Genomic DNA, 25,855 nt, shown 5'->3' with positions numbered 1-25,855 from the left:
GTGTTTCCTTATTTTTAAAGAAGATTCCAAATACCAATTTTCACATCTTTAAACTGTTAAGTTTTTCAGATACAGACACACTCATTTTAATAATTCACCCCCCATTTCACCCCTTTAGTGATAGAATATCCAAAAATCCTCCCTTAGTGAGCACTTACATTGTCATATAAACGTATCCACAAAATTTCATTTCTTTATGTTCAGTAGTTCTGGCTCGGCGATGATGAATTAGTCAGTCAGTCAGGACATGTTATTTTATATAGAGAGATTTGATTGATATTTTTGTCTAGCAACATTTCATTATATTATTATTATTTGCTGCCATTTTCATCATTATTATCAACAGTGGCCCATCCTAATGGCGCAGGGATGGCTCATGGCAGTTGTTTACAAATCTAATAAACTCTGTTATACAACCGGGTCAGCAAGTCAAGCAAGTGACTGAGGAGTGTTGGTCTCTCTTGCAGCCTGTCTCTCAACCTCTTATTATCAAATTCCTCCTCTCTTCAAGGAAGCAGATATATGAGACTTGAACATTAAAAAAAACCTTCCATTCTCAAATGCTGAGTTTTATGCTACTTTGCCAAGATAAATAAACCTGCTTTTCCTCAATGAGCAGATCAAAATTTAGTGGCAAATCTACATAACTCACATTTGTATGAAACTGCAACCATTCCAGTCTCAACTTGACTGCACTACCGCATCATCTAACTTCAGGGTTACCTGAGCACATGGCACCAAGAGATAATGCATAACAGTAGTAGTAGTAACAATAATGGTTCTTTAACATGTTGTTGGACATTATGCTAGATTGTATTTGTTTGTTTATTTTTACATTATATTTATATAGCAAAAAAAAAAAAAAAAAAAAAAAACCAAGTCACCTCCGTTCAGGCCATGAAGCCCTTGGAGGAGTGGAAGGTAAAGGGTTCCACCCTTGTTAACCTCGGCACGTGATGGGGTAGAGTGGTTAACTCTATGCCCGGCCGTCTTTGTCCCCAGGAATTAACCTGGTACTCATTTTTGGTGTAGGCTGAGTGAACCTCAGGGCCATATGCACCTCCGGAAGTGGAAATTTCGTTCCTTAAATTTTACGACTTCCTGACGGGGATTCGAACCCACGTCCTTCCGGGCGAACCGAGCACGCCTTTACTGCCTCGACCAGGCAGCCCCTTTATATTTATATAGTTCTTCTTTTTGTGAAGGGGTCTCCTAGAACCATGCGGAATCAACATCTGTTGGCTTACAATTTAGTCCAGTATTCTTTCATACGCAGTGAGTGGGGGTGTTTCCGTTGATCTGACCCTGTATGTCGTGCGATCCTTCTCTTTTCTTCTTTGAACCCTCGTGTTTGTGTAATGTTTCTGACTGCATCTTGGTCCTGCAGATTTGTTGATCCAAATTTTTTAAGGGCCTTTTCTATTTGCTAGTACCAGTTTGGTCAAGTAGTCTTGCTTTTCAGTGGATTTTGTTTAATAATATGATGGGGATGGTGGAACAATAGAAGAAAATGGAGAGGAATCATATTTGCCCCTACCTGGTTGTACCTGAAAAATGGGAATTGATGATTATGAGTCTGTTTGGGTCCATTTTTTCTAGGTGAATGACGAATTGAATTATTCATATGCACATTGTATCTTTGATTTTGGGGATTTATTTGTAGATTTATGCATTGGATTTAGGGTAACATATTCCATTTTTAGTTCTTCATCCTAGAATTTTTCTTATGAGTTTTGGTTCTGTAACTTCTAATTGCTTCTTCAGTGTTTTGTGTTGGAGATTATTTTTTGTTTCAGTTGACTCAGTCACAAAATCTCCTCCAATAATACACCATTGCTACTTTTCTCAAGTAGATGGACTCTTTCCTAAGTAAACCCAAATCTTCTTCATCTTTCTCGGACTCTGATGAGCTCATTTCTGTTTCCCAGTTTCATTAGGATGGCAGGTCTTGACAGATCTTTAGGCTTGATGTGGTAAGTGTAGGATAACAAGAAAGCCAAATAATGGACAGGAAAAGGGAAGAGACATAAAATAAAGATGAATATGTATGTATGTCCAAGCATTGTTCTATTCCTCTATGAGATAAGGCATGAATTGAGATGAATCTTCGTAGTGAGTTTTTACGACGAGATGCTTTTCCTCACTTCATCCTCACCAGAGGATTTTAATGTGATGAAATGAATTGACGTGATATATGATAGTACGAAGGGAGAGGGTGAAACTCAGTGCTGGTTAATAGCCTACTCCTGTCAAATAGCATCAAGTGGTCTGCTCAAGGCTTAACATTCCCATCCAAAAGATGAATCACCATCAACAGTGTTATATGCCCTCACTCCATATGAACACTGCAGAGAGGTTTGGTATGGAATCCAGGCTTTTGGCACATAATCTAGTGGTTAGAAATTCGATAGCTCCACCTTGCCTACCCTGCTGGCCAATGTTCTGATAGTGAAAATCTTTTTTGTCCAACGGGACTTAAACTGGCTAACCATGATGTCAGACCATATAGATTTGATGCCCTAATGATCATGGCCACTGGGCAGGCTTTTTAAAGATGAATATATATATATATATTTGCTAGTGGTTTCACACTATAGTTGATTTTCTCTCTTGTCATAGAATACATTCTGTGCTCAAACCTTCCTATATGTATATCTATGGCAGTTATTAATTTTGTAAGGCTTAATGTTTCAGCATAGTCAATGTAGCGCACTACATAACAGTAAGAACTAGGTGATATCACTTCAGATACTTTCAGTAAGAGTAAGTGTTAGAAATGATATCACTTGATTAGCATAGCAATAACTACTTCTTTCATATGTGCAGATGAACGCATCGGTAACTTAACAATAGTCCTGAACGATCCAAGTGTGATCACTAATTTGGAGAATCACATGATGATACTGATACGTGGTCTGTACTGCAGCCCACCTAACCATGGGATGAGAATCGTGGAGCGCATCCTCAATAATCCACAACTCTTCCAGGAATGGTGAGAGCTTATTCATTCACATGTTGTATAGTGCACATGTAATATATTTTAGCCTAATATGAGGTGTTGCAAATACCAAAGGTGAACTCAACAAATACATATTTTGAGGGAGAAAAACATTTGAAATTTTCTAATACAGACAATGAACAAAAAAAGCCTCTAATGGAGCTGTGTTAAGGTTATAGCTCCAAGTTTTGGCATAAAATACATACAGCATGGTACTGTTGAAATAAATTATCTAGTCAGTACAGGTTTGAAGTTTTACTGTTGACATTTTTGAGCAAGTTAGGTTATATGAGTGTATAAGCAAAATTTTTTTTTTCATATGTTATAGGCTAGGTTGTGTACATAGTTTTAATCATGTATATTTAGTTTATGCATTATACAGTGCATCCAAAAAAGTATTTGTCTATTCTAAGCGATAACAAATATAACAAAACATAAAACTGCATTTTTTCACTAGATCATAAAGTATTCATCCATACTGTACACAACAACAGAAATTAATACTTGGTAGGGTTTCCCTTTGCAGCAATGTGTGGTTGCAGTCTTCACAGCATAAAGTGGACCAAGGATAGTGGAGGATGGAATTTTGTCCCATTCGTCTTGCAGAGCTTGTTTCAAGTCATTCTTGTTAGAAATTCGCTGTTTCCTGACGTTATCTTCCAGCACTTTCCACAGTTGTACTATTGGATTCATATCGGGGCTCTGAGGGGGTGTATTGAGTTGTTTTGGGGTGTTATATAATAGACACAGCTTAGTATTTAGAGCTGTGTGCTTCAGATCGTTGTCCTGTTGGAAGATGTAAGTGCCTTGCAGACCCAATTTTTCAGCACTAGTGTTGTTCAAATTTTCCTTTAAAATATTTATATACATCTTGTGATCCATTGTTCCATCTATGACATGTAATTGTCCTACACCTGCTGCTCTCATGCACCCCAGCACCATGAGGGAACCCCCCACTGTGTTTCACTTTGGGCACAAGAGGCTGCATCAAAATATTTTTCTTCCACCAAACCATTCACCTGCCGTCTGACCCAAATATGTTGAATTTTCTTTTGTCCAAAAATATTACTTTATTCCTGAAGTCCTCGTCCTTAAATATATGTTCTTTGGTGAAAGCATGCCATTTCTTGCAATTCGTTGCATTCACCCAACATTTCTTATGAGCTACCCGGCCATTATACCCATTTTGCATGCAGGTATTCCTTACTATGAAACCTATTACGTATTAATCCTGACCTATGGTTGCAAAACGCTGGCCCCGTAGTGTTGGGGTGGTGTGCCTGCCTCTTACCCAGTGGCCCCGGGTTCGATTCCCGGCCAGGTCAGGGATTTTTACCTGGACCTGAGGGCTGGTTTGAGGTCCACTCAGCCTACATGATTAGAATTGAGGAGCTATCTGACAGTGAGATAGCGGCCCCGGTCTAGAAAGCCAAGAATAACGGCCGAGAGGATTCGTCATGCTGACCACACGACACCTCGTAATCTGCAGGCCTTCGGGCTGAGCAACGGTCGCTTGGTAGGCCAAGGTCCTTCAAGGGCTGTAGTGCCATGGGGTTTGGTTTTATGGTTGCAAAACATGGACCATGAAAAATAAAGATGTTAGTAGAATCCAGGCAGCGGAAATGAGATTTGTCCGTAGCATGATCAGTAAAACACAGAAGGACAGAGTACGTAATGAGGAAATCCGCAAGCAGGCTCAAGTTTTAAGAATGCAGGACAGAATAACAGTGCAGCGACTGAGATAGTATGGACATATGCAACGCATGGGAGATAGATTACCGAAACAAATGTATGATCTAAAACTTGAAGTCAAAAGACCAAGAGGGCGACAAGACTCAGGTACAAGGACATAGTGAAGATTGACATTGAACAGCGAGGACATACTCTGGAAAGCATTGAAGAAGGAGAGATGTTCAGAGACCAGAACTGGTGGAGAAGCCTTGTTCGCCGACCCATCGCTTAAGAAGGAACGACTTGGGATATGTATGTATGTATGTATGTATGTATGTATGAACACATACCTTTGTGCCTCTCCTCTCCAGCTCACCAGTCAACTTCGGTGCACTAAGTCTTGAATTTTTCTTAATTTCTCGCATCATAAATCTTTTGCCTTGATCGGTCAGCGTCCGACAACGACCACTCTGCAGCTTGTTTTGGAATGTTTTTTTTGTGCAGAAGCGATCCACCACTGACTGAACCGTTGATCGAGGTCTCGAGGTCTGCCCACTAGCTTTGCAATCGCATAGGACGATTTGCACTGATTATGCAAGCACAGGATGAGTTTCCTCTCCATTGTGTTCGTCTCTTTACCTTTCCGGCCCATTGTAAAACCTACATGTCTCCAGAGCCATTCACAACAACAACATGTTTGAGTGAGTTGCAGAAGGGTAACACCAGCGCGTGCATGAATCACGAGTGACATTTCACCCCGATCTCGCGTTTTATCCGAGCGTAGATGAATACTTTATGAACTAGCTAATAACGGAGCTTTTATGTTTTGCTATCCTTGTTATTGCTTTGAATATATTTTTTTGGTTTCGATTTTGTATAATAATGATGTACTGACCTATGCGCCATCCAAGTACATTTGTTGTTTGTTTATTTTTGGCTTTTCACTGTCTATAGACAGGTTTCATTCACAAAACAGCAAGTAGACGAATACGTTTTGGACTGACTGTAAGTTAGGCAATGTTTATTATGCATAAAAAAAACTTTTACGTGTTCTAAGTTGTTCAGAAAACTTCTAGTTGTGTATGTGTTAACACAGGAGAAGTCTAAAATGAGGTTATATGATGCTTGTCACTTGTAAATAATCTTTCGTGGGTTCCAAGTTGCTCAGCAAATTTCCAGTTGTAGCTACGTGTATTTACTTAAGCGAACTGTGGAACCTTGATGTACCAAGGACATCTATACAGTATTCTAGGTGTTTCTAGATATCCTTAGACAATATGCTGTAATGACAAACTTGTTTGAAGATAATTCTAGAACAGGAACTTGCCAAGGATTTCTGGATGTAATTGTGGAACCTTCCAGGTATCTTGATTAATACTATGTTGTAAGAAAGCAGAATTATCCAGAATCCTAGCCAGAATATATATAAAGAGTGTTGAAGTTCAGTCAGTAGTAGTTGTTATTATTCATATCAGTTTGAGTTGTAAGAGTTAGTTGGAGTTACAGTATTGTTACGTAGCGAGTAGTCATAGTATAGATAGTATAGATGATAGGATGGTCATAGTATAGTCGTAGATCAGCTATATTGTGGTCTCGTATGTAATGAGTTCAATTCAGTTAGTCAGTTGTAGTTGTAAGAGTTGTAGCAAGTTAAGTTGTTATGTTATATAGCAATTTGTAATAGTTAAGTTTTATCAATACCGCTCAATTATGGTGTACATATTTCTACATGTTATCATACTGTATTTGTGTTATATATACATACAGGAGTGGTTTTATTTTGCATGTTATTTAATAAATTATTTTTATTTTTAAACTTTCATGTTTTTGTAATGCTATTCTATGTCAGAAAGGACTTGCAAGTGTTATGTGTTCTTTTGATATAAAATTATTTATTCAGAAAACATACAAATGAATAATTTTCTATTTTCTGTTTAACATTTTTCAATACCGCATTGTCAAGGACTGATTATCTCTAATGACCAAATTAGGAAGCTACACACGGGTTGTCTCTGACCAAATCTGCTTCTACAGTATTACAAAAATTCAGATTACAGTAAAACATCCATTAACAAAAATAAAGAGGCAGTTTACGGTTTTGGATAATGACAATTTTGGATAAAAAAATGAATGAGGACTTTTGGTGTCAGAAGATAGAAAATGATTTATACAAAAATTTACTTTCAAATAATTGTTTTGGTTGACTGTATTTAAATTATAATACTGTACTACAGAATTAAGATGAAGAAGCAAAATCAGCATGTACACTAGAGGAAATACCAGACGAATGGAGGGAATCCACGATAAAAGTCATCTACAAAGGTAAAAGCGAAAGCAATGACCCAAACTCATACTGTGGTATTGCCCAGGAGAATAACATTTTCAAAGTCTTTACAAACCTAATCCTCAAGAGACTCACTCCGGCACTAGATCCAATGATCCCTGAACAGCAATTCAGGTTCAGGAAAGGAAGGTCCACCTTGCATGCCGTAAGCAATCTATTTAACGACATAGAGGAAGCACTCAGACATCCCAAAGTAATATTTCACACAGTATTCATAGACTTCACACAGGCCTTCGACTTATTGACCAGATCAAGGCTTGTTCAGAAACTAGAACATACGTTAATGGAGAACCACGGATTCACACAGGTAATAAGGAACATTTTGGCCTACAACAAAGTGGAAGTATGCTACGGAATATCAACCTCAAAAGAAATAATCCAGACAAATGGAGTTCTGCAAGGGGACCCAATGAGTCCCACTCTATTTAACATCATGACAGCAGATGTCACAATGATTCTAGAGGAAACAACTTCAGTTTCTCTGTATGTATACGCAGATGATATGGTCCTGGGTTCCCCAAACAGGTAAGAGCTACAGAAAGTACTAAACCACCTTCACAATTGGGCAGTTGATAACTGTCTCAGCATAAACCAGAGAAAGACAGTGTACATGGCTTTCTAAAAAGGGGGAAATCTAGCTGCGGAAAACAAAATGACCTTTGGCAAAGAAGAACTCACGTCGGTCAATACCTACAAATACCTCGGCATCACCCTGCTAACAATGTGCCACTATTTCAGACACCACATAAAGGAACAAGCAACAGCTGCCATCAGAGGAATATATGATCTGAAGAACATAACCAAACTCTCACTACGAACAGCAATGACACTCTTCCACGCCAAAATAACTCCCACTATCTCATACGGCCTAGAGCTAATATGGGAAAGGCTAACTACAATAGATCTCACCATGACATAAAAAGGGAAAGCATGATTCCTTAAGAGAGCACTGGGCGTGGCAAGAATGTCACCGTCCAGACTAATCTATGAATTAGCAAGGGAACCTTTCTATATCGAATACCTCTGATTCAAATCACATCTGCCATCTACCCTGCAAATGGAGAAGGTACTTGAGCAGAACAATCTGAAGCAACAGGACATACCACTGGATTTGTATGCAACAGAAGCAATGGCCGATAGACGATGGACACAGGAAAATCAGGAACTAAGGAACATAGTCACAAGACTCGCTGTACACGGCTTCCATCACAAAATTTGCAAAAACATAAAATATCATGAACCGAACAAAGAATGTATATGTTCTCTGTGTGAGAAGCCATGCGACAAATACCACATAACACTGTGTACTAACAGGTAAAAGGGCATAGTTGACTATAACAAAGACTAAACCGCCTCAAGCATCGGTAAATCGCAGTATGTTGTGTGACAATATTTCATGCTTGCTTTGTAATCTTGTAACCTATTGTTGTAACCCATTATATGGCCAATTGGCTGTAATCAATTCTTAATAAAAGTAGGCAACTATGAGAATTTCATAAAGGAATCAATGTACACAAATTATAATTCTCAAGTACAGTACTACTGATACTACTTTTTTCTTTTTTTCTTCTCAAAAACTGAACTTTACATTTTCTTGTGGCAATATCTTGCCATCAGATTATTAGAAGTATATCTGAAGGTCTGGTTTTAGTACTTTATTCAACAAGGTGTAAAGTTACCTGCAAAAATATAAAACATTTTTGTATAAAAATCCTAAATACAGCAAGAGGCAAAATACTTACCTCTATCACATTAAATCCATCAGCGGTGGCAGAGTTGTTCTCTACTAAGTTGTTTTCATGGCTATAACACCATATCCACTGAAATCTAGTTCAGGATCTTTGGCATTTAATCATTCACTAATCTCACTTTGTTCAGTATTTTCACAACTTGGATTTTTTCAATAATGTTCTCTCCTTCTTCAACCTTGCCACCAAACACAATTACATCAAAGATTTTGTTACAGTGTTTTTCTAGGGAAGAGCACTTTAGTGATTGATATCAACCACAGTATTTTTTAAACCAAATATCCCATACAATTGGATCCGAACAATAGACTTACAGAGTTCTGCAGCGTTTTCCCATTAAGTGCATTCTTATTTTATATTTTGGCCAATTTTACTGTGTATCTTTAAACGTTGGATTTATTGTTAACTTATCTTCAATGTCCCTCATGTAGGGACAAGAATGTACTGTAAATCTAAATGACTTTATAAATATATACTTTTCTCAATATTGATTGTATTGAAACGGTGGGCTCCTCTTCTAATTAACATCAATATTATTGTCAATATAGACCAAAAATTACATTTATTTCTTATCATAGGTACATCCCCTCAGTGACTCATCTTCATTGTCCTTGCTCTTTTCTCAATTTTGGAACAGAAAAAAGTTTTTCTCCAAAATCTGGACAAATATACTTTTAAAGAAGCAACCACCCACAACTTGCCGATACAGTTTGGGTTACATAGCTGTGAGGTTGCATTCAGGAGAGGATGAGTTCGAGCACCACTGCCAGCAGCCCTGAAGATGGTTTCACATTTTCACACCAGGCAAATGCTAGGCTGTACCTTAATTATGGTCACTGTCACTTTCTTCCCAATTCTAGCCCTTTCTTATCCCATCATTACCATAAGACCTGTCTGTGTTGGTGTGATGTGAAATAAATAGAAAAGAAGCAAAGGGCCATTTTGGTTAAATGCTGCTTTGATTAATAGGGTTTTGGTAAATGGAATTTTATTCTATGTCACTTATTCATAGTCAGTTATGTAGCCCTCCCTGCTGTCATTCTCTTCTTTTGTTCTTATTCCTGTGTTACCTGAGTATGGATGTCGACGATAACCCAAAACTTGCTCCATGGTAAAGGGAATACAACAATAACTAGTACATTTTCTTTAGTTTTGCAGGAGGTGTGGCGATTGAACAGTCATGGAAAAATGCAGCTTATTTTCTTTTGCAAGAGAGAAGTTTTAAGGGTCATAATTATTAGCCTTTCCTTAAAAGTCTGGTGTTTTATTTCAAAATTGTGATCATTAGGTGCACAGCTTAAGTAGCCGAAGAGGAATGGGTGGATGCACTTAGAAACACACACAGAACTCTTTTGAGTTTGTCTTTTGTATTCGCAGCCACATCGCTCAAAATCTTTACTGGTTTTCTTCAATGCTTGTTATAAAAAAAAAAGTGTGAATTCAAAAAATTTTACTCACATTATTGTTTGTTAAGGAAGAAGGCAAATTTTTCCCATGCTGAGTTTGCCTTTCATCTTCTCATATGCATTGTGACTTTTGTGTTGACTTAGGCAGGAGAACATTCGCACTATGGCAAATAGAGTCCTGACCGTGAGGAAAGCCCTCAGAGAACGCTTGGAAAAACTCAGTACTCCAGGATCATGGGAACATATCACCCAGCAGATCGGCATGTTTTCTTTCACCGGTCTTACTCGTAAGTCTCTTAGAGAGTCTAAGATCTTGATTTCTATTTTAAAAAATTTAACTAATGATTTTTATATACAGTACCTAGAGTACATAATTATGAAATTAATGTGAACTATTATTTATATAAAAAAAGTCCTAGGGCAGTGAATGTTAGATGTATTTCTCCAAATGAACCAACTAGAGTGATAACAGTTATTACAGCTGGATGCAGTTTTTGGAAGGCAGATTGTCCAATGAGGATTTGTGGTGTCTCCTGTGTATGAGAAACTGCATGTTAGTAAGATGGAGGATAGTGTTGTGTACAGTATGGGCGTTGCAAAAATTTTGGGAACAGTACAAACACTCAGTCCCCATGCAGAGGGATTTAACTGTTTATGATCAAATTACACGATCCAGCCAGTGATCAAATCCAGGACACTGAGATCCAAAAGCCAAGTCACTGAACACTCAGCCTTGGAGCTGATCACTAGAGTGATTAGGACCTGTGATATGAACAGAAAAGAGTTATCTAAGACACTTGACAACAGAGGGTAAAAGAAGTAGCAGACGCATCATGATCATTATAAGCAATGTAAAACCAAGCTTATAGATTTATGTGAATATTGGTGTTGTGATCATTACCATGGGGAGACTAATTATACCTGGTGTTGAAGGTACTGTAAAAATTGAAGAGTAAGACCTTAAAATTGTGGAAAGCTTCAAGGACTTAGGAAGCGAACTAATGCAGGATGCACAACTGGAAATGGAGATCAGTAAAAGGACACAGCAGAGAAATGTATTTTATCAGAGTATTAGGAACTTGGTCTGTAAAAATGAAGTACCGAGGAAGCATAAAGAAGTGATGTAAAAGATGTTGTTCCTGGACAGTGACAAAAAGACAAGAAAGTAAAATCCAGGACAGTGAAATGAGATTTTAAAAGTGTGATAGGAAAGATAAGAAAGGACACAGTAAGAAGTAGGGATGGCAGAAAGGAAATCGGAGAGGAAAAGATTTCCAGCACAATGGAGAGAGAGAGAGAACTGAGGTAGTTTGGACATGTTAAAACAATGGAAGAGGGAAGGATACCAAAGTGAATGACAGAGGCTAAGATAACAGGAAGAAGAAACGTATACCCAGACTAACATGTTTGGACTGGATCAAGAAGAACTACAGTAAATGCTTCATACAGACCAAAGTGGTTTTGAACTAGAGATGCACAAAGTGTGAACTCCAGAAAATAAAGTTGAAAACGAGTGCCAGCTCAAGCCATCAGTTTAAAAGCAACCACCCATTCGTGCACTATTCAGCCATTAATAAACTTGAATGTCAAATTAGTAGATAAACTTTGTATTATTCTTAAAGGGCCAGCAGGTAATTTCTCAAAGACACTAAAGGCAGGCATTAGTGAATTCATTAATGATCTTGGTAATGTGTACACAGCAGCTAGCAGCAGTGATAAAATGACATGTGAACTGTGGTATTCCTTTCTTTTTAACTGCTGTTGGCCTTCATGTGAACCAAGAAAAATGGAGAGTTGCTTTACTAGCCTCTGTATATAAAGGAAAGGGTGATAGACATAAAGCTGAAAATTACAGGCCAGTCAGTTTGACATGCATTGCATGTAGGGTTTGAAAAATAATTCTTCCTGATTATATTAGACATGTTTGTGAAATTAATAACTGGTTTGATAGAACGCAGTTCAGGTTTAGGAAAGGTTATTTCTTCAAGCTCAGCTTGTAGGACTCCAGCAAGATAAAGCAGATATCTTGGATTCAGGAGGTCAAACGGACTGTATCGTGATTGATTTGTCTAAGGCATTTGATAGGGTAGACCATGGGAGACTACTGGCAAAAAATGAGTGCAATAGGACTAGACAAAAGAGTGACTGAATGGATGGCTATATTTCTAGAAAATAGATCTCAGGGAATTAGAGTAGGTGAAGCTTTATCTGACCCTGTAATAATTAAGAGGGGAATTCCTCAAGGCAGTATTATTTGACCTTTATGTTTTCTTATATATATCTATATATTTGATATGAGTAAAGAAGTGGAATCAGAGATAAGGCTTTTTGCAGATGATGTTATTCTGTAAAGAGTAATAAATGAGTTACAAGATTGTGATCAACTGCAAAATGACCTTGATAATGTTGTGAGATGGACAGTACACAATGGTATGACGATAAATGGGGTTAAAAGTAAGGTTGTGAGTTTCACAAATAGGAAAAGTCCTCTCAGTTTTAATTACTGCATTGATGGGGTGAAAGTTCCTTATGGGAATCATTGCAAGTACGTTGGTGTTAATATAGGGAAAGATCTTCATTGGGGTAATCACATGAATGGGATTGTAAATAAAGGGTACAAATCTGCGCACATGGTTATGAGGGTGTTTGGCGATTGTAGTAAGGATGTAAAGGAGAGGCATATAAGACTCTGGTAAGACCCCAAATAGAGTATGGTTCCAGTGTATGGGACCCTCACCAGGATTACTTGATTCGAGAACTGGGAAAAAATCCGAAGAAAAGCAGCTCGATTTGTTCTGGGTGATCTCTGACAAAAGAGTAGCGTTACAAAAATGTTGCAAAGTTTGGGCCGGGAAGACTTGGGAGAAAGGAGATGAGCTACTCGACTAAGTGGTATGTGATATAGATGTTGATTCCCATAGGGAACCTGAAATATTTGTCCCAAATGAGTAAATTTATAATACCAATATAAATGGTCCGTTATTAGACATTATACATTTTCCAGCTAACTCATTTCTGGTTGCCAGCGTTTCGCCTCAATGTGCTAAGTTGGGCTCATCAGTTTGTAAATAGCACACCTACCAAGACGCATGGATAGTGCATGCATACATACATACATACGTACATACATACATACATACATACATACATACATACATACATACATACATACAGAAAATATGGAAAAGTAAGAAATGCATTTCCTTGTTACTGTGGACATGACGGATACAGAAATACTATTCTTTTCAAATTCTGAGCAATGTACAGTAGAACTCCCTTTATCCAAAATAAAGGGGACGCGCTTTTTTCGGATGATATGTCTATATATATAAAATAAGCGTTTTGTCTGTACAATGTTCAGAATTTTAAAAGAATGGTATTTCTGTATTGGTCATGCTCACAGTAACAAGGAAATACACTTTTTTTTACGTTTATGTAATGTCTGTCTGTCTGTCTGTCTGTCTGTCTGTACACTCATCATGAGAAAACGGCTGAAAAGAATTTAATGAAAATCAATATGTAAAGTTGGTGGATGAGCCACTACAATCTAAGTTATAAATAATGGTAGTTTAGGGGAAGGCCTAAAATCTAATTCTCAAATCTTTATTATTATTAATGGTCCTATAGATAAATACTACATAACTAAAGTTAAATAGAATTAAATTTCTGATCATTTATGTCTTATACATTTTTACTGTATCTGCTATTTAACAGAGATATTAATGAATTTGTGTTTTTGTTGCTTAAGTCCATATCAACAACGAGCCACGAGAAAATGGGTTGACAGAATTTAATGAAAATCGTTATATAGAGCCGGGGAATAAGAAACTACAGTGTAAGCTTTTAAAAAAAAATTTCACTCTGGATGAAATGGTAGTTTAGAGGAAGGCGCCTAAAATTTGGTCCTATCAAAAATTACTACATAACCAAAGTTATAGAGAATACAATTTCCTATCATTTATGTTTTATTCAGTTTTACCGTTCTGACTATGATAAGACCAGTATTTCAGAGTCGGAAGAAAACCAAATGTGAAGGCCTACAATATTGAAAGTGCACATAACAATGATCAACAATAGCAATACATTGACCACTGTTTTTTGTGATGTTCTTTGTCTCTTATGCTGCCGTTCAACTCCGATAGATGGGATTACTACTGCGTACCGAGTATAACAGCCTGACTGAATACTGGCGGAAAATAGCTGGGGAGTTAGAAAACTTTCTTCTTTAACATACCATTCACTGGTTCATACATTTTCTGATACTGCTGGTACGTAACACACTGGTTCATCATAGTATTCCAGCTATTCGATCCCTACTCTGACGCGCTGCTTTGAATGAGCAGTGTGCACACTTAAGGCAGAGGATCACTTAGCAGTAGTAGGAGTAGCAGTAAGACCTCGTCTAAAATTACAATTTAGGCCTATTTTAAATTATAGCACTACTGTTCACTAAACAACTCAAAATTCAACCCTGTTTCTTAAGAAAATCTTTTTCCTCTTCACTTTTATTAAATTCTACATTCATTTTATTCCAAATTAGCAGTGAAGGGGGGATTTTTCCTCTGGCTTGAAGGAAAAATTTGCCTCCAAGTCAGATAGATTATTCCGCCGCCAGTGTAGTGAATTGAGATTTTCCGACTCATCGGATACTCCTAGGAAAGAGATTAGTAAAAGGGCGTAGTTTTTGCCCTGGTACTCTCCACTATTCGACACACCCCTCCCCCCTCCGCCCGTCACCCACCCGCCGAAAAAAGACGAAGAGTGTTCACGGATCACTGCTGTCTGTGGCTTAGTCATTCCAGCTCTGAAACTTTGGACAGTTAGATTGGCAGCGTAGTATTCTTTGTTAAAAGTGAGAAAATGTGTGGGTTTTAATTTGATCAAGTGTTTCATATGAAAGCATTGCTTTTAATCGCGCCATTCCTACTGAAGTCATTGTAACGACCTATGTTTATTTCAAATGGGAAAACCACTTCGATAGTCTTTCTGAGGATGTAAAAAGGCAGGTGGTGAGTGTCTACCATTACAATGAAAACTCCCCAACCTGATTGTGACTGATGGCAGGTGAGCGGGCCTACCATTACAATGAAAATTCCCTAACCCAGTCTTCATATGAAAAAGGACGTTTGGTGAATTCACCATTGTGTTTCTAGTGTAACATTAAGAGCTATGTAATTTAACACAATCTTGCTCACAATGTGTACACAACCCAACCTAGAATTCTGTATACAACGTAAAATTCCATAGCGAAGCATGGGTACATAAGCTAGTACGAAGATAATAATGGGAATTCAAGAGGACAAATTGGGGCAAATGTTCATTTATAGGAAGTGGACTTAGAGATTGGAATAACTTAGCAAGGGAGATGTTCAATAAATTTCCAATTTCTTTGAAATTGTTTAAGAAAAGGTTGGGAAAACAACAGATAGGGAATCTGCCACCTGGGCAACTGTCCTAAATGCAGATCTGGTCAGTCGGTCGGTCAGTTGGTTGGAGAATCTTCTTCTTGTCAATTCATGGATTGGTTATAGAAATAGTTATTCTTTATTACAAGAAACAGAACATATGGGTTGTACAATGGACATGGCAATAATTTCACACAAAAAATGACAAGCAAACATCAACCTTTGGATGTGTTTTTCTTTAATCCTTATAAGAATTACTGTTGTATAACTTCTGATTCTCTTTTATATGATGACAAATTTAAATGCACTTTATACAACTGAATGACAGTTATAAAATTACACAGGTACATTTACCATCAATTTAAGTCTCTAAGATATGTAAATATGGTGAAGTATGCTTTCTACAAGTCAAGCTATTCGATTAATTTACCTGATTGGTTTGAAAACCCTGTTTCTTTCACATTCAGTGTGGAAGGAATATGTTATTGTGAACAAGATGACTGTGGCAAAACTTATTTCATTTGTTGTGCATAGTGTAAATGAAGATATTTTGATTATTTTCTAAGTGTACCAAACTGTGATTTTGCAAAATGTGATATTTACATTGCATGTAAGCAATTCCATCTTGTAGAGTACTTTCTTGATGAATTCATACCAAACATTTCACTGTTTACAAAATTACATTCTTGTACTTATCTATGGTAAATGCATAAATATATCATGAAAAAAATTCTTGCTATAATTTTTAAAATGATTTACTGCTTATTTCTTATGACTTTATTATTGCTTTCATACAAAACTCAACATAGATAACATGATTATGTTAAATATTCACATATTTGACACTTCCAAGGCAAGATATTCTTCCCTCCCTTCTTTGAAACTATTCGCTGAAAGCTCTCATCTCATTGTCTGGGAGTTTGATTATAAGAATTTCTTTCTTATAATAATTTTTAAAAAATTACCGCTTCTCATATCTGTGGGATTCTCTTCAGCTCATCAGGTGGAGTTCATGGTGAAAGAACGTCACATCTACATGCTGAAAAATGGACGAATCAATATGTGCGCCCTTAACTCTAGAAACCTGGACTATGTCGCACAGGCCATGCATGATGCTATTGTGCAGTGCCCTACCTGACTAAGTGGTGTATAGTGGTATTGTATTATCTCTGTAAATAAATTTGTTTTAACTGCATATGATGAAAAATATACTTTTTTTTACCTAAAATTCTTTCCATGTAACATTAAGATATCAGACACCACTGGTTCAATTAATGTATCTTTTTGTATGTATGTTGTTTGTTCAAGGATCATGTGAAAACGGTAGGGTATACATTTATAAAACTAGGGATATTATTACTTTACAACTGTGTTACCTTAGATGCTGTGCTAACGGACATTGCAATATTGAAAGGAGGAAGGCAGGAGGGGTGGGATAAAAGGGGTGGGGGTAAAATAATTTATTGCTGAAATTTTGAAAATGGTCATCAGTTTTGCTTAGAAATGTTTTAAATAAAATTTATTTCAAATTTAATTTTGAACTTTTAGCCCTCTATACGTGAATAATCCCTTCATATTTTTTTAAAAAATTAGGCTGCGAAAAGTTGGGGTGCAGGTATTGTTTACATTAAGGTAGGTACAGTGCTCCTGACATACAGAAATGTGGAAGCTAGTATTATTTCACCCACTCTGTTGGCAAATATGTTCCCTACATGGCATCATTTTAATTAGTATAATGTAGAACATTAAACAGAGATTGGGAGGACAGGCAACAAAAGCCATGTTGTTTGCAGATGATCAAGTGATATGGGGTGAGGATGAAATGAAAGTGTAAAAACAAGTAGATGTATGGAATCAAGAGATAGAAAAATTTGGGATGAAAGTAAGCACAGAAAAAAGTAAAACAATAGTGATGACAAGGGGAAGGAAGGAAGGAAGGAAGGAAGGAAGGAAGGAAGGAAGGAAGGAAGGAAGGAAGGAAGGAAGAGGAAAGATAAAACTAAATGATAAAATTCGGGAAGTGGTTAAAAGTTTCAAGTACTTGGGAAATGTGATCACAGAAAATGGAAAGATAACCGAGGAAATTGGGAAAAGAATACAACAAGCAAACAGCTTCTACCAGAGTGTAAGGGGTATTTTGTGGAACCAAGATGTCCCAAAGAAATGTAAGAAAGTATTAGTATATAGATCATGGGAGACTACTGGCAAAAATGAGTGCAATTGGACTTGACAAAGGAGTGACTGAATGGGTGGCTCTGTTTCTAGAAAATAGAACTCAGAGAATTAGAGTAGGTGAAGCTTCATCTATCCCTGTAATAATTAAGAGGTGAATTCCTCAAGGCAGTATTATTGGACCTTTTTGTTTTCTTGTATATATCAATGATATGTGTAAAGAAGTGGAACCAGAGATAAGGCTTTTTGCAGATGATGTTATTCTGTACAGAGTAATAAATGTTACAAGATTGTGAGCAACTGCAAAATGACCTCGATAATGTTGTGAGATGGACAGTAGGCAATGGCATGATGATAAACGGGGATAAAAGTCAGGTTGTGAGTTTCACAAATAGGAAAAGTCCTCTCAGTTTTAATTACTGCGTTGATGGGGTGAAAGTTCCCTTTGGGGATCATTGTAAATACCTAGGTGTTAATATAAGGAAAGATCTTCATTGGGGTAAACACATACATATCATTGTAAATAAAGGGTACAGATCTCTGCACATGGTTATGAGGGTATTTAGGGGTTGTAGTAAGGATGTAAAGGAGAGAGCATATTTGTCTCTGGTGAGACCCCAACTAGAGTATGGTTCTAGTGTATGGGACCCTCACCAGGAATACTTGATTCAGGAACTGGAAACAATCCAAAGGAAAGCAGCTCGATTTGTTCTGGGCGATTTCTGACAAAAGAGTAACGTTACAAAAATGTTGCAAAGTTTGGGCTGGGAAGACTTGGGAGAAAGGAGACGAGCTGCTCAACTAAGTGTTATGTAATACCAATATAAATGGTCCGTTATGGGACATTATAAATTTTCCAGCTAACTCATTCCTGGTTGTCAGCGTTTCGCCCCCGTGTGCTAGGCTGGGCTCATCAGTTGGTACCTAGCACACCTACCAAGAGGCTGGCTAGTACACACCGTGGAGGTAGTGGTAGTGGGACAGGGTCTCTCACAGTGCATTGGCACTGGCGGTGGCTACAATTAGCCTATGCAGTGGCCTCCACGGTATGCACTAGCCAGCGTCTTGGTAGGTGTGCTAGGTACCAACTGATGAGCCCAGCCTAGCACATGGGGGCGAAACGCTGACAACCAGGATTGAGTTAGCTGGAAAATTTATAATGTCCAATAACGGACCATTTATATTGGTATTATAAATTTACTCATTCGGAAAAAATATTTCAGATTCCCTATTGGAATCAACATCTGTAACATAAGTGGTATGTTCTGAGCTGTCAGTGGAGAGATGGCGTGGGAGGGCATCAGTAAATGATAAGTTTGAGTGGTGTCTTTAAAAGTACAAAAGATCACAATATGAAGATAAAGTTGGAATTCAAGAGGATGAATTGGGGCAAATATCCATTTATGGGAATGGGAGTTAGGGATTGGAATAACTTACCAAGGGAGATGTTCAATAAATTTCCAATTTCTTTGCAATCATTTAAGAAAAGGCTAGGAAAACAACAGCTAGGGAATCTGCCTCCTGGGCGACTGCCCTAAATGCAGATCAGGATTGATTGATTGATTGATTGATTGATTGATTGAAGCTAGCCCCCCACTCCAATAATTGATAATGGGCCCCTTGTTTCCTGATAAGGAAAGTTACAAGTTTATTTCATAGTACAGGGTTGTATATTATTACAATGAACAACAATGATGCAACGACGATGATGATGACAATAATAATAACAATAACAACATAATTTAGTTTTCAAATACAAAAGAATTAAAATATGGTATGAAAAACATATGCACGCATGCACAAAATGTATATTCCAATTATAGTAACCAAACTATGCTGACTGTCACAATATTAAGAAATAATCTTGTTTCTAGGACCAAATAATTTACTACTATTTACAACTCGACCATTCATTGTAAGCCTACTTAGCTACACTGACTGCCAAGAGTTATAAACGGGCTCGAAACTTCAGTATTTAGAGTTTAGATTAGAAGGATGTCTGTTATCACATCTTCTATGACTACTGGATTCTCAGAACTGGCTAATTACTTCAAAAGCCTTGTTGATTGTTGTGAGTGGCAGCAAGGGATGGTTATTATTGGAACAGGTTGGGAAACCCACATTCTTTCAGAAATAACTATCATACTCCTATTGACAAAAGAAGCTCTGCACTACGAGGGCCAAGTTTGGAATAACGCTCTGTAATACAAATAATACTATGCTGTGTGCTGTAGCTTTATCAATATGTAAAATCACTCTTCAGCTACTGAATTAAGAAACAGTCATGCGTCTCTCACAAGCCATGGGCACCCCACCGCCCCGCGGGGTCCTTTTCGCCACCACTGGATGACAGGCCAGTGTGGATAGAGCAAACAAGGACAAACTCAATGAAAACACAAAACGACAAGACCATTCTCTATATCTTCGTTCACTGCCATCTTCAAATACATGGGCTCTCTCATCATCAATCCTAGTTTTTCTATATGGTTCTTCTAGCCTCCAACGAGCTTGCTTCTACTTCCCAGCTTCATCCGGAGGGTGGACATCAACACTCACTGGATAAGAAGAAAGCTGGATAAGGACAGGAAAAATGAAGAGACTGAAAGTTAAACGTGAATACAGATGGTAAAAACCAGGAACACAGGACAAACATTGAAGGAGAGAAGAATCTCAATGGATCAACATAATAGAAGGGAACAAACAAGTGACAAATGAAGTTATATAGAGGGAGGCAGAAACATAGAAATTCATTCTAGTGTGTGTTCCTTTTCATTTTTTAATAATTTGCTTTATGTTGTACTGACAGAGATACATCTTATGGCAACGATGGGATGTGAAAGGGCTATTAAGAGTGGGAAGGAAGCAACCATGGACTTAATTAAGGTACAGCTCCAGAATTTTCCTGGTGTGAAAATGGGAAACCACAAAAAACCATTGTCAGGGCTGCCGACAGTGGGGTTTGAACCCACTATCTCCTGAATGCAAGCTGTGCTCCTTTTCATGTTCTTATCTTCCTATACAGAGGTGGACCCAAAAATAACCGGACGTAATTCACTGTGCATGTTGCTCTTCTACTTCAGGCTTCTTCCCCTAGGTGGATGTTAAGTAACCCCTCCTGAGTCAGTATGCCATGCGGCATGGCTTAAAACAGCTCTAGCGAGTCCCAGTGGGAGTTTGCGTGCAATATGTTTTTCAACCTCATAGATTTTTGTGATTTTGTGAAATGGCTGATATTTCAGAGCAGCGTGCGGTGTTGAAATTTTGTTTTCTACTCAGTGAAAGTGCGTTGGACGTGGTTGAAATGTTGTCTACAGTTTATAAAGAATATGCCTCGAAAAGAACTCAGGTGGTATTTGGGATTCAAATGTGGCAACATGTCAATCAAAGACATTCAATGCCTAGGCCAACCTTCAATGTCCAGAACTGATGAAAACGTGGCAAAAATTTGTGTATGAGGATAAAAGGTGTACTATTAATGAACTTGCTGAACTATCTGGTCTTTCATGGTGCTCAGTGCAATGCATTGAAGCTGAAGATTTGCAAATGATTGAATCACGGTGAAATTCATGCCCCACTTGTTGACTCCTGATACAAAGGTCACTGCTTGCCGTGACTTGTTGAACCACTAGGAAGTGGATAAGACCTTTTTTGACAAAATCATCACCGGGGATGAATTGTGGTATTATGGGTATGACCCCGAGACAAAGCAATAGTTGTCGCAGTGGGCGGCACCCAACTCTCTTTGCCGAAAAAAGGTCCAGCAAGTCAAATCGGCTGTGAAGAAAATTGTAATCTGTTTTTTTGATTTTGCGGCGTTGTTCACTCAGAATATGTCACTGAGCATCAAACGATGAACCAAGTCTTCTACCCGAGTGTTTTGAAGCGGTTGCACAAGAGTCTTCATTTGAAACATCCTGATTTGTGGCAGAGTGGGGACTGGTTCTTCAACCATGACAATGCTCCAGTTCACACAGCCATTTCTGTGCATGACTTTTTTGGTGAAAATCTGCATGACACTACTTCCTGACCCACCGTGGTGGTAGTGGTGGTGGTGGTGGTGATTTTTGTTTTAAGACGAAGTACAACTAGGTAATCATCCTATCTGAACAAATTAAGTGGAAAAGAAATTTTAAATAAAACAAAATAATTTATTCAAGGAAGGAATTTTGAAACGAAGTGAAAAATAAAACCAAAAAAAATATTGAATTAGGTAAAAAAATCACTAATGAATCAAAAGGGAACTGTGTTCCCTGAGTAAAGACCACTTGCAATTTACATACCCTTGATTAATTCACTGTCGCACACAAAGTAAATGACGAAATCAGCTGTAGTCGCGTCATTGGATAATGTGCATTCGAATGTTCCCTGGAGGTTGAGGCTCCATCTTAGGCCAGAGAGATTGGCGCACTCTGTGAGGATGTGGGCCACAGTGAAGTCGGCAACTCAAGAACACGCGGGGCGGGGGGGCGGTCTTCCCTCTTTAGTAGATAAGAGTGCGTAGAACGTCCATTACCTATCCTCGCTCACCAGATCTCACACCTTGTGATTTTTTTTTTTTTTTCCTGGATGAAAAGGAAACTGACAGGGAAATGTTTTGCAGATGTTCCGGAGTTGAAAGGAGAACCAAAGGCAGTGCTGCAAGGCATCCGAAAGGATGAGTATGAAAGGTGTTTCACGTACTGGAAAAAACATTTGAACAAATGTATTAGTGTTAATGGAGAGTACTTTGAAGGTGACTAATGTTTGTAACTTGAAAAAATAAATTCTGTACTTTTTAAAAATGGTGTCCGGTTAATGTTGGGTCCTCCATACACGACTTAATTTGCAAGAGAAAATGGTTGCCAGCACATGATTTGTTACTTGTTCTTTTCCCTTCTATTACTTACAGTATATAGTTTAAACATAAAACTGTGACCAGTACTCTTGCACATGAAACATATTTCTTTTCATATTCATATTTTCAGGAGAATATAACATTCTGCACTTAGTCATTCATACACATTTAAATATTTCTACTGTTTAGAACACTTGAAGTCTCCATGAATTGTCCCATTTAATGATCAGTTTATCTCTTGTTTATGTTAAAGATATTTTTTTTTCCTGTCACTTGAAGATAGAAGTTTCCACTACCTCTCACAAATCATTATAAGTATTATTACCATCTGCTAGAAATGATGGAAAGTTAAACATTCCTTTCAAATCTCAGATACACTTTTGGATTCATCCAGGTCCAAAGACAAATATTCAAAATCTTCTAAATCTTCAGGAAGATCCACTGCATCCTGATCTTCTAAATCTTCAGGAAGATCCACTGCATCCTGTTCATCCGATGATAAAACAAAGCTCTCATCCAGATTTTGAGATGGTTCCAGTGCTTGTTGCAAGTCTCCAGGTGGCTCCGCAATTTCTTCTATCTTCGTTATCTTCTTACTATGTTTATTTGTAAACATCTTGTCTCCAGATTCATCTACACGACTTGTAATTCCTGACGAAGTTTGTGAGTCATAGATATTATCTCCATTGCAAGCGTCCTGCTGAAAGAATTCAAGAAGCTTAGTGACCCTAATATAGTCCAAATGAAATGCTGTAAAGTTAAAGACAAGCTCAACATGGGATTAAAATTTTCTTATATCATTTTTTAATTCTGAGCTATGGAGAATAGCAATGTGAGTTAATTTCATTGAATTAACACTTATTTCCTTTTCATAATAAGTTTTGGAAAAAAAAAAAAAAAAAAACAAGTAAAGATTTTGAACAATGTGGCTGCAAGTACAAAAGTCAAACTCAACAGCTTTCCTTCTTGTGAAAATCTTAACAGCAAATGTTCCCCTTTACAATACCATAATCGTCTTTATTAATAAGACTACATTAAACTATACTGGTGATACCCATGTTTTGTCCCTCTTTTGGGACATCTTCAGTCACACATAAAATCATTGAAAAATATGGTAAGGACACAATAAAATCAGTGGATAAAAGATCTATGAATCTTGTGATGCGGCATATTGGCTTCTTGTCAATCTTGTCACAAGATTCATAGATCTTTTATCCACTGATTTTATTGTGTCCTTACCATATTTTCAATGATTTTATGTGTGACTGAAGATGTTCCAAAAGAGGGACGAAACATGTATCACCAATAAAGTTTAATGTACTCTTAATAATAAAGACGATTATGGTATTGTAAAGGTGGAACAGTTGTTGTTAAGATTTTCACAAGTTAATACTTTTTGACAATACAGGCCCAAATATGAAATTTATCATATGCAATGCTTTCCTTCTTGTTAAAATAAGCTTTCCAAGTGCTCCCACCACCTCCCGTTTAGATGCTCAAGCCAATATGTGTCAACAAATATAATTTGGTATTAAAAGCACCATTTAAATTTTTTTAAAGCAAAGGCCAAAAATCACAACTCTGAAAAATTGTGTCTTGCAAATGAAAGTAATCTGCAAAAACTGTACAACGGTCCAGTTGCTATAAGAACTACAAAACTAAAGGATTTACATGGCTTATTGTCTTAAGCCACTTCATTGTGGAGTAAGATTTTGGTCGATATCATAATCAACCATGAACAAGATCAAGAGAATGACAACATGACTCACTATGAATAAGTAAAGTAAACTTGTGACCTCGTCCTGAGGTGGTGCAGCTTTTTACAGGCACACCTTCAATGTAGGTGAGCTGCATGACCATTTTAAGCACATACCAGCTACCTTGCCACTCATAAATTTCTGGCAGTAACGAGAATCGGACCCAGGCCCCGGAGGATGGCAGCTAGTACTGCTAACCCTTATGCTATGGAGGTGGACCATGAATAAACAATATAATAGAGAAAAACTGCATTGTAGCTCCTTACTTTGTTCATTAAACATATGCAGGTCTTGATTTTTTTTTTAATGCGGTATAGAGGAAATAGAAAATAATATCAGTTGTATGTTCTCTAAACAAATATTCTTTACCCAAAAGTACATGATATTTGTAAGATATTTTTTGTTGAGTTTGCCCAAATGAAATCATTTCAAATGGTGTTTTTCCTCAAAAAAACTACTTTGTTGAGTTCAACATTTGCATTTGCAATGCTTCATATGTAATCAGAGGAAAACACTTTAAACCACTCACTTTGTCTGATGCTTTAACCAAAATAGCTGACCTCACCGTCCGTATTTTACTGAGGACCTGAGTTGAGAGTTGCTTTGTATCAGGTGATGAGGTGTCAGAGATATTCATTACAAGGGCGTTCTCAAGACCGGAGGACAAGAAGTGCTGCAGTGTGGAAGTGTCTAATAGATTTCTGGAAATAACAATTTCAATCAGATAAGAGTTCCTCTTTCAGAATTACACTGGTATATATATTGTATATATGTAAACAAAATTTACCATGCAAGCACATGTGGATAGAGTACACATATAAGAAAGATGCAGGTCTAAAATTTTTGGCTGCAGACTTCATTATTGGAGGATAGAATAAGAATGGTGGTGATTGTTGACAAGTTGACTCTGTTGTGAGGTAAAGGGAGGAGAGAGATAGGCAAGATAAGAAAAAGTAGAAAAAAGGAACAGTTATCTAATATCAAGGGTGGGTGCTTTCCTGGACCTGAGCACCAGTTGATGTCCAATTTCGGAATCTCTAAGGTCGAGAGAGAGAGAGGGAAGTTGGGGGTAAATGCGTGAGGACTTCAACTGTGAAACACTCATCAAACATTGTTTGATGGTGCATGGTGTGAATGAGGACAGGAAGATCCATGCTATTGGTTTTGAAAGTTTGGCTAGTGTGTTGGTAGTTACGCCAATGTAGAAAGCTGACCAGAGTCTGCATTGAAGCTGGTAGATGCTGCTGAAGCACAACAACCCAATATTTCCTCTCTCCTAAAAATTGCACAGGGGCCGATGACCTCGATGTTAGGCCCCTTTAAACAACAAGCATCATCATCATCATCAAAAATTGCACAACATACACAGAAAGGTATTTTTCTGACAATGGAATAGGACAGGGCTAGGTCTGAGAAAGAAGCAACCATGGCCTTTAAGGTACAGCCTCATCATTTTGTCTGGTTTGAAAATGGGAATCCACAGAAAACCACCTTCAGGGCTGTCGACAGTGAGATCTGAA

The 25,855-nt window shown here is 37.6% G+C and overlaps 2 protein-coding genes across 2 annotated transcripts in view; one reads left to right on the top strand and one right to left on the bottom strand.

Moving 5' to 3' along the window:
• LOC136878712 (aspartate aminotransferase, cytoplasmic) overlaps positions 1-16,767 on the top strand; it is a 55,610-nt gene extending 38,843 nt beyond the window's left edge. Inside the window, exons 6-8 of the mRNA XM_067152154.2 lie at positions 2,827-2,992; positions 10,312-10,454; positions 16,568-16,767. Coding sequence (XP_067008255.2) covers positions 2,827-2,992; positions 10,312-10,454; positions 16,568-16,710 — 452 coding nt within the window. The 3' untranslated portion in view covers positions 16,711-16,767. The remainder of the gene's footprint in view (positions 1-2,826; positions 2,993-10,311; positions 10,455-16,567) is intronic.
• Positions 16,768-22,939: 6,172 nt separating this feature from the next.
• LOC136879369 (armadillo-like helical domain containing protein 1) overlaps positions 22,940-25,855 on the bottom strand; it is a 99,972-nt gene continuing 97,056 nt past the window's right edge. The window contains exons 10-11 of the mRNA XM_067153185.2: positions 24,865-25,036; positions 22,940-23,275 (exon numbers count right to left, since the gene is read on the bottom strand). Of these exons, the coding sequence (XP_067009286.2) occupies positions 22,940-23,275; positions 24,865-25,036 (508 nt within the window). The remainder of the gene's footprint in view (positions 23,276-24,864; positions 25,037-25,855) is intronic.

The sequence above is a fragment of the Anabrus simplex genome, chromosome 8 (genome assembly GCF_040414725.1).
Source record: "Anabrus simplex isolate iqAnaSimp1 chromosome 8, ASM4041472v1, whole genome shotgun sequence".
In the NCBI taxonomy this organism is placed as follows: domain Eukaryota; kingdom Metazoa; phylum Arthropoda; class Insecta; order Orthoptera; family Tettigoniidae; genus Anabrus; species Anabrus simplex.
This window is presented reverse-complemented; position numbering and strand designations above follow the sequence as displayed.